Source organism: Prionailurus viverrinus, chromosome A2 (assembly GCF_022837055.1).
Source record: "Prionailurus viverrinus isolate Anna chromosome A2, UM_Priviv_1.0, whole genome shotgun sequence".
Lineage (NCBI taxonomy): Eukaryota > Metazoa > Chordata > Mammalia > Carnivora > Felidae > Prionailurus > Prionailurus viverrinus.
The window spans coordinates 98847443-98857540 of NC_062562.1; the positions used below are offsets into that span (position 1 = coordinate 98847443).

At 43.0% G+C, this 10098-nt stretch overlaps 1 protein-coding gene across 2 annotated transcripts in view; it reads right to left on the reverse strand.

Annotated features, from left to right (window-relative positions):
- The window catches only part of PON1 (paraoxonase 1), a 34465-nt gene extending 25391 nt beyond the window's left edge, over nucleotides 1–9074 (reverse strand). For both annotated transcript variants that reach the window (XM_047849213.1, XM_047849212.1), the window contains exons 1-3: nucleotides 8997–9074; nucleotides 1991–2061; nucleotides 537–592 (exon numbers count right to left, since the gene is read on the reverse strand). In XM_047849213.1, coding sequence (XP_047705169.1) covers nucleotides 537–592; nucleotides 1991–2061; nucleotides 8997–9070 — 201 coding nt within the window. In that variant the 5' untranslated portion in view covers nucleotides 9071–9074. The remainder of the gene's footprint in view (nucleotides 1–536; nucleotides 593–1990; nucleotides 2062–8996) is intronic.
- Nucleotides 9075–10098: the final 1024 nt, after the last annotated feature.

A 10098-nucleotide genomic window follows, 5' to 3' on the forward strand; every position in this document is an offset into this window, starting at 1 on the left:
TGCAGAAGTTCAACAAACATGATGGCTTCACTCTTCAAAGTGTGGAAATTGTGGAATGACCTATCAACAATTTTATATTAAAGGGTTTATTCTGGAAAGTGTAAAAAAAAAGGTAAAATCTAACCAACATGTGAGTGTTTATATTTATATGCATATATATACATATAGATGCATATATATGTATACACACATACAGCCAATTCAGTAAATATTTGAGTATACCACTTAAGGGCCTCAAGGAATAGGCCATTGATGGAAAGCCATTCTTGAACTCATTGGACTTACAAATCTTCACTAAATGGAAGACAAGGTAATATTAGAGTTCAGCGTACACATAGGAATACAAATATGCATAGAAGGCACATAATCGTAATTTTAACACCAGTGTAAATGCATATACTCTTTGTTTTTTGAACCATATGACTGCTTATTTTATTTGAAGGTGGTCATTGGTATATAACAGGCTTAAATGAAAGACTTAGGCTGCTTGTTCTAGAAAATGGTGTAGAGCACTGTAAAAGAGAGAAAACACTTACGGAGCTAATGAAAGCTAGTCCACTAGGAAGTATCTCCAAGTCTTCAGAGCCAGATTCTGCCAGAAAAAAGACTAGTCAGTACAGATTGTTGCAGGCTACTGCAGGGAGCTACTGATCCTTTCTTTATCACTCCTAACTGGAAAAAGAGGCTATTTAGCTCTTATTTGATAGATCCAGAATAATTAACCCTTTCATTTATTCAAACTGACTAATATGATTCTATAAAAATGAGAAGACATTAATATAACTAAGTGCAATCAAAATTTACACTTAATATATTTACTTATTTATTTATTTTTTATTTTTTTGATGTTTTGATGTTATACTTAGTGACAATACTTTATTGTCAAATAGGTTTCCATATGCATTTTTATTTTTTAAGTTTATTTAGTTATTTTGAGAGAGAGAGAGAGAGAGAGAGACAGAGAGAGAGCACATGAGCAGGGGAGGGGCAGAGAGAGAAGGAAAGAGAGAGAATCTGCACCACCAGCACTGAGCCTGACATGGAGCTTGAACTCACTAACCATGAGATCATGACCTGAGCCGATATCTAGAGTCAGACACTTAACTGACTAAGCCACCCAGGCTCCCTGTATTGACACTTTTAGTAGACATGTTTGTTTTACAAACATCCAATAATATTGAATATTGATATCATATCTATTTTCTAGGAAAAACTGCACTGAAAGATACCTGGCCAACCTTATTGATGCTGACTAAGTCTTATGGTCTAGACTGTCCAACCTTAGTCAACTGAGATAGATAACTCTAAACAAAACAAAACATAACAAAAGCATGGATCTCAAACAAGCTGTCCTCAAATAACAAAGATGGTTGAAACCATCTGGGGACTTGAGTCCTGTGACACTCCCTGTTGGTTGCCTACCAGCTGCTATTTCCTTATCCTTTTATCTTTGCTGACAGAGCCTGCTTTCCACAATGGAAGCCAGATAATGACTTTCCCAGCTTCCTTTGCAGCTAGGGCAGCAGCCTGTAGTCTACCTCTGACTAATGAGATCTAAGGGGAAATCTGCTGAGAACTTCTGGGAAAAATATTCCTCCCTGATACTAAAAGAGGTGAAGCCTTGTGGTAACTGCCAAGGTGTACAAAGACCTTTTAAAATTTGTCCCCTTACTCACTGCTTTTTCTCCATCCTCTGTCCCTCCTCTGTAATCTCCTCAGGTTGTATTACCATTAAATCATTGTTCTGACTATTGTTTTTGCTAAACTGACAAAACAAAAACAAACTATCAAAAACTGTCAATACCTTGGCAATGTGTTGGTGAAATCAAAGGTCAAGTGTGTTGGTATTTATAATTAACTACTGACTTAACCATTCTCTTTGGGTTCATAGTTCTCTTTTTGAGCAAAATTAAACACGTGTATTAATCAAATAAATAGCAAGGTGATACTGCAAGTTCAAATGAGATACTCCCTCCGCTCTCATACTTACCTATTCCTTTAACTAAATTACAGTTAGGAAGTTCTACTGGCTTTACTTCTCGGAAAGCATTAAGTCGTGCTCTGGGGGAGAAAAAAGGAACAGAACACACATAAAACTATTCAGAAATGATAATTAAGTTGCACAAGTAAGCTGCCTGTAAAGTTCTCCTTAACTGGACTTTGTCTGGATTTCAATCCCAGGGTTAGTGGTCCCTGCAGTCTGAGCAATTCTACCAGTCAAGGCCAGAGCAAGGCTGGTGGGGCCTCTGGGTACATTCAGTGTTTATTTAACAGAGGTGGATAGATCCACAAAAGAAATACACAGTGTCCTCTCCACAGCTCTGTGCACTTTGGCAGGAATAGGGACCATTTCATCTGCTGTGTAAGGAGTCCTATGTGGAAATTTGGGTTAAATAGCAACATGGTTCCAATTTACTCCATTGATGTTTTAGGGCTGCTGACAGATGGGCCTCCTACCCATCTGCCCAGTCTGGCTCCAAAGCCTGGACTGGGCATCTGCTCTCGGGTGTGTCACTTGAAAAACACAGGTGTGCCTAAAGGATTTATAACTTTAGAAAATCACACCCAAGGCCAGAATATAAAAAGACTCACACACACACACACACACACACACACACACACAAGCAACTTATTAAATCTGAGTGCATAAACATCATGGGGAATATTTGAGTGGAGGACATAGGACAAAAGGACAGATGTGAGAAGGAAGTACCAGCAGGCTGCCTAAGCAGAGCAAAACTATTGATGAGGCATTTAAAAGAACTGGACCACAACATCAGCACAACCAAGGGATTTAAACAATCAACATTTTTTTTTTTGAGAACTAATGATACAATATAGTCTTAGTGAGTAGCAACAATTATCCAAGGACCCCCAGAAATCTTATTTGGCTAGAGATAGGCTGAGAAATTCTTCATAATTTAGTGTCACAGAGGAAGAGGGTGGGCTAGAGGACATTCTAGATAAAATTCTCAATTTGGTATAAAATGATAGGAATTGGGGGGCGTTTGACCTTTCATCCTTTCATTCAGAAAAAAGCATGACATGTTCCTACCACAACGGCACTGGCTACCAATTCCACCTTTGGAAAGGGTCTGACCTAACAGCTTTGTTAAAGCGCCACAGTTTATCCCAAACCACCTCCAGAGTGGAGAGACACCAGGCGGGGTGCTAGAGTTCCAGGGATGGAAGACTAGATGGGGAAGGCCTGGCCTGCAAGCAAAGGGTGGTTCCCTGAATGATGGACTTGAACTTACAAAGTGGACTTTCAAAGGAAAGTTGGGATCTGCCCCCACGACTTAAGAAACTAAAAGGTATTTTTAAAATGGGAACCTGACATTATAATCATGAAAGTTCACAATAAAGAAATAAAAGGGGAAATGATGCATCAGGAAAAGCATTTTGCATGGCACACACACACACACACACACACACACACACAAGTGTGCATGCGCATATTCCCCACACCCCTAAAACAAAAAAAAAAAATACTCACCCTAACATACGTAATACATTCTTAACTTTTCTATTCAAGTCTATTTCATTCATTTTAAAATGCTGACCATAATCTACTAAAACTGCTATTGTGGACCACCATTTTGAAAAACAGTGGGCAAGAGAAAGCTCCGTGAGTATTTGTAAAGTGCTCCAAGGGATTCAAAGGACAGACACAAAAGATGTTAAAGGTGCAGATCCTATACAAAACACCACAAAAAAAGTGACACAGAAGAAGAGACTCAATGTTGAGTGGGCCAAGACCTGTGAAAAATACCAAGGGTAGCCAAATTAGCTTTTCTTAGCGTCAAAACCACACAGGAAGAATAGGTACACTGCTTGGCTCAAAGGCTCATCAAGCCTAATGGGATCCTAGAATGCAAAAGAGAGCAGAAGAGATCGGCCCCATCCTAATTCAGGCTTTTCTCTAATGGAAGACAACCTCTAACCTGAAAAAGGTAGAATGATCAAGGAGGCATGACAACAGCACTCAGTTGCTTTCAGTTCACATTTGTGGCTAAAAAGCAAATCATAGCTCAACAGAATAATCATTGCCACTGCAGTTCAAGTACTGTATACATGCCTTCATTTAACCTTCACACACCTCTCTGCAGTACTATTATTTTCCTGATTTTACAGATGACTAAGATTAAATGGCTTTCCAAATCCACAAGGTTAGGAAGCGGCTGAATTGGGATTGGAACTCAGGTATGAACGCAAAGCTCACATCCAGTCCTCCTGCTCAAGCAAAATGTATAGGTAACACTACTTACAAACCGGAGGAAGCACCAAAAGACAATTCTCCCGGTGTTACTATAATCCAGCTCGTATGTTTTTACCTGAGTCTCAATTACCAGGAAATAGCTGGTCAAGAGCTTGATTAAGTCCAAATGTTCTGGGTCCAAGGGATAAAATTCGATGTCTGAGATGTGTCCCTGATTCCTAAGGCCTCTGAAGTCTGACCAGAAATCACACAATCCCTGCTATGAATTATTCTTTGCAAAGATGTGCTTGTTTCTTACAAAAGAAAGCGAGGCTCTTTAGTTTATGTATTAAGAAATCCACTCTGGAACTTTCCTTGGGGCCGTATGCAGCCCCCTCAGTCTACTTTCTGCCACTGTACACTCCTCATTCATCCAATATTCTCTTTTGGGACCTACTGTGTGCCAAGACCTGTGCTAAGGGCTCTTACACATACTTCCTCAATTGATTTCCTTGTTACCTTTTTCAAAAAATGTTTTTAAAAATTTTTTAACATTTATTTTTGAGAGAGAGACAGAGACAGAGAGCAAGTGGGGGAGGGGCAGAGAGAGAGAGGGAAACACCGGATCCCAAGCAGACTCCAGACTTTGAGCTGTCAGCACAGAGCTGAATGAGGGGCTGGAACCCACGGCCCGTGAGGTCATGACCTGAGCTGAAGTCAGATGCTTAACCGATTGAGCCACCCAAGTGCTCCTCTCCTTGTTACTTTTGAGATGATGATTAATTTTCACCTGATTGATGGGCAAGAAACCGGAGGCACAGAGAAACAAAGTACGTTGCTTCTTGTTGCTTTTTTAAAGGCATAGAGCTGGGATTGGAAATGAGGTGTCATGATACTAGGGGCCCTTTTTTCTATATTGCTTTCACACCACTTTTCATTTGTTCAAGCTTGTCCCTCCATCTAAAATACCCATGCCTCCTAATCCAGGGGGAAGACTCCTACTCATGACTTTCTGTAGCTCCTCTTGGTCTATTGTGATAGGAATAACTCCTTTATCCTCACAAACCTCCCCATATACAGCTATCAGGTCTCCTACCCAAGTGTTTTGCAGTTATCAGTTTTTGGTCTTGTTGCTCACAGTAAACTCTGAAATCTATGAGTAAATAGCATCGCATCCTGCTCGTCCCCGTGACCCAGCAGGAACCCAGCGCCGGCAGAGAGAAGGAACCCCGTAGATGTCTGCTAAATTGTTTTCTGGAATTACTAGGCTGGTGCATCAGATGGAGAAGATGGTGTTGGTTGCATTGATAGGGAAGACTGGAGAGCTATTTGTCCTTAACTTAGGGTCACATGAGGAATTATTATATTATATATTCAAACAGCGCTCATTAGGTGGATCATTCATAGGTGGATTTTTGAAAAAGCATATGGCAATAATAAAAGCTAACATTTACAGAGTACCTTTCATGTCCCAGATTTTATACTTATCCTACTGTGATATGTATTATTATCCCATAATTTTTTCAGGTGGAGAGACAGGCCCAGCATGGTAGAGTGACTTGGAAGTTGAAGAAATGGCATCCAGCCCAGGTCTGCTGGAATCCACCCCTGCCCTCTTCCCCCTGTAGTGTGGAGTGTGGAGAGGTTATGAGGTGGCAGAAAGGCAAACACTAGCTTTTAATGACGGGAAACAGCGGTGTCACGCGTTGCAATCAGCAACTTCGGAGTGGGGAAGTTGCTATAGATGCCAGCTGTAACATTCCACACCCCACAGGGCGCTGTTTATATCATAGTCCAAGGCATTCCCTGGACTTGCCCATGCACACCCCACAAGGTCACAACAGCTGACTTCACAGATGGACAGGGGAGACTGCTGGTCCAGAGGAGCCCTCTCAGTTCCTTCCTCTGTGCTGTCATCACCTCAAAAGCATCAGGGAACCCCCCAAGACACTTTTTGTGTCCTGCAAGTTCCCTCCAGCCCTAAGCCAATGCAGTGTCCTGGGAACCTGCCCCACTCCAATATACCCGATCTCTGAAGAAAAAACGGTGGGGGTTAGCTTGCTCCTGATGCAGGCCTCAGGGCACAATCTCTTCCCTTCTCTTCCTTGGGCAGATTCACAATCTTCTCTGGGACTCAAAGGCTTTATTTCTAAAAGTGTAACAAAGGTAATTTACTGATCCTCCAGAATCTCTTGATCTGGTTCTGGCATGGGTGCTGCAGGATTTGCAGGTCCTTTAAAGAAGTGCATACAAATGTCCCTGGGGACCTATTAAATAATGCCAATGAGGATTCAGTAGTGTGGGGTGGGGCCTAGAATTCTACAACTAGAGGCAGCTCCCAGATGATCCTCCTGCGCATCTGGTCCGCAGCCCGTTTGAGGAAAGAGGCTTCGGGGCCTTTGGAATAGTGCATGCAATTTCCCTTCCCTCTCCTGCCTGGGCTGTTCCCATTCTCCATCTCCATAACCCCCAACCTCTTGGCCCCACATTGCTCCTGTCCCTGAGGTTCTTCCAGACCCCCTTTCCATTCTAAAACCAGAGGTCCAGCTCCCTCACACTTTCCTCTTCCCTTCTCGGTGGTCTGATTACAGACAGAAGTTTAAAGATTAAGGCTCCCTCCCCCATCGCTGAATCCAGGTGCTGAAAATAAAGCAGTAAGTTCCTAATTCCAAACCAGACCCCGTATCTTCCCACTGTGGCAGCCCCACAGCAGAGTGTCTCCTGTAGACGCATTATCCATGACAGGAAACCACAGGTAACACCAACAAAGGGACTTGCAGGGACTGATGTTATGTCGGGCTATCATCCATTATACTTTGTACTTTGGTCCTTTCGGAAAAATCAGAATCAGGCTAGAGGCCCAGAAACTAAGGCCAAGGTCCCCTTGCTGCCCAAGGATAGGTCCCAACTTTTTCGGGTTGAAATTTGCCTTGGTGCAAATCACTGCTATAGGATAGTCCTTTTCACACTACATCCCAGGGAGCTCTACGGGATGCTGATAGATGGTACCCAAAAAGGGGAATGGAGGTGTGGGCAAATAAGTCTGTGAAATGATGGCTTGTGTTGTTGTTGCTTATTTTAGCTGAAGAATTTTTCAAAGCTTCCCGTATGCCAGAATGCATTGCCAATCTGTAGGAAAGGCTGTAGTAGAAAACACTTCCCAAATGTATGTGTCCAAGGAACATATTTTTTCGTGGAGCAAATCTTGTGGCTCATGTTCCAAGGAACAAACTTGGGGAAGTATTAATGGTGAATCACATAGGCTAAGACCACATGTTGAGAGAGAAACGTTTTATGACTGGGGTAGGGAAGCTATGCTTTTACACAAAAACATATACAAAATGCCTACAGTCTTCATTCTCAGAGTAAATTAAGGAAGGTAAACCAGAAAGATAGACCCTCACTCCCTCCTTGCAGACCTGTAATCCTTTGGGAGACATCTTGGTGGGGGGCCTCTGCAAGAATGGGGGCAGAAGAAACCCAGGTACAGATTCAGAATTGAAAGGATAAAGCCTAGAAGGGGGCTTAGATCTTTGTATCTCATTTATTTTCATCCGAGGATAATACCATGATCTACACATATGCTGAGGGATGTGTGTGTGTGTGTGTGTGTGTGTGTGTGTGTGTATACAGAAAGAGAGAGAGAGAGATTTTCCTTTAGCACCAAAGAGTACTATGATTAATGAAAATCCACAAACTGTAATTTTTACATGATTTTAAAACCCACATCACTAACTCTCCATTACCCTTCTCTGATAGTTTGTGATTATAAAAATAATTAACAATTAGAAGAAAAAAACCCAATAGTTTGCAAAAAGTTGTTCTGAAAGAAAGCTTAGGGTCATATAAGTTTTTTAAAGATCCAAAATGTTCAATTTGATTTTTAGTAATGTTTTACTTCAAAGCAAATAAGAAGATGTTGATTAAACCTTAGGAACTAGGGTGATCTCTAGACTTTGAACCCCTGTAAAGTTACCATCAAACTACTGAAACGTTCTTAAAAACTTTCCTCCCTTTTACAGTACCTTAGGGTTTATAAATACTTTAAGGGAAGCAGAGCACTAACATTTATTGAATAGTTACTGTGTCCCAGACACTGTGTTAGCTGCTTCATGTATGAGTGTGGATTATTGGCTCAGGCTTATTCAAGCAGACGTTAGAGCTGTGAAGTGATTTGCCCAAGATCTCATAATGGAAGGGACATAGCAAGAACCCAGGACATCAAATGCGGGTTGAGCCAGGGTTCTTTCCTTCCCACACCCCTCACCCCTGCCCAACTGGAGTGGATGGGGTGTGGGGAGTAGACCCTCATAGGGTGTGTTTGCTCATACCTGATCTGCTCCACATTCATTCTGTGTCTCTGTGTGGCCTCAAGGTGACAATCTGCAAGCTGGGAAGATTTACACTGTGGCTGGGGTTTACACCATGGCTCTTCCCTAACCTACACAATATCGGGGGGGGGGGATCCTTAGTCTATCCTGAAGAGAGATTGAGAAGTGACTCTGTTGCCAAGGCACACAGATCTTCATGAAAAATCAATCTGTGTATGCCAACAACTTGGCCATCACACCAGTGACAATTTTTCTCCTTACCCCATGTCTCAGGCCATGAACAAGGACATGTTTTCAAGTGGCACACGAAAGTTAGACAAACATTTGTGAAAACCCTGCAGGATGTGCATCTAAAGCTTCCCTCGGGCTTTCAGTTAAAAGACTACACCCTACTTTCAGGGGCGCTCCTGGTGTTGCTGAGGCGGGGGGAGGACCAGGGCTGCAGCCCTCACCACAGCCCAACTTACTGATAAGAAGCCCGGTGATCCCTGAAGAGTGCCAGTCCCAGCCCCAGGAGAGTGAGCAACATCAGCTTTGCCATGGCTTGGATAGGAATGGATGGCTGGACTGATAAACCCGCCGGTCAGGAGACTGGCTTGCCTGTGGCCTGAGCCTCTCGGGGAAAGTCCCTGGGTCCAACCTTCCCTCCAGGCTCCTCCCCTCCCCTCCCCGCTGCACTGCAGAGGCAGGAGCTGCTTGCTCCCTGACTTGAGAGGGGAGGCAGAGAATGGCTGCCTATGCCCTGCAAGAAGGGGACAGCCTGTTGATTGGTGGAAATGGAGAGCTGTGGGAAAAGAGAGCCAGGCTTTTATGAGCGCTCACTTTGTGCCAACAAGGTCCTAATCCCTTTGCCTCAGAGGGGTTCAGTAATGTGATCACAGTGACTCAGCCAGAAATGGCACACACATGGAAGGAAGGAAGGAAGGAAAGAAGGGAAGGAAGGGCTGTGATTAGAAGCCCTAAGATCTAACTTTACTCTCACCAGGCTACCGCTGTGTGTCATCTTCAAACATCTGGATTTCTAGCATCTCAATCTCCAAGCACCACTCCTGACCTTACAGCTCAGCAAGTACATCACTGCATTGTTCATTTATTCTGGGTACTCGCTGACACTTGACAAGTACCTGTTATGCGCCAGAAATCAGTAAAATATAGCACTACTGCCTGTATAGTGCTGTGGGTAATGCATGCATGTATTATGGATATGCACATATTCTATGGAAAAGAATAAAGCAGGGAAGAAAGATACAGAGCACTGAGGTGCCATTCAAAGAATGGGAGTCAGGGAAAACCTCACTGATAAGGGGACTTCTGAGCAAAGCTGGAAAGAAGCTGCCTCTTTGTACCTATGTCTCCTTTCTCTCCTATTACCATGAATGAAGTGTTTCCTCCTTCACTAAAGGCCAGCCCCTCCCTTCCTTTTCTTCTCAAGGATTTTGGTCCCAGTTACAGCTGTCTCTACTGCAGCATCCATCATGTCCTCTTTTCTGGAATAATGCTACCAGATGCCAGTGTGCTTTAGTGTCACTCATAGTATTCTGGGGAAAATGCTCTTTCACTGCTCATTCT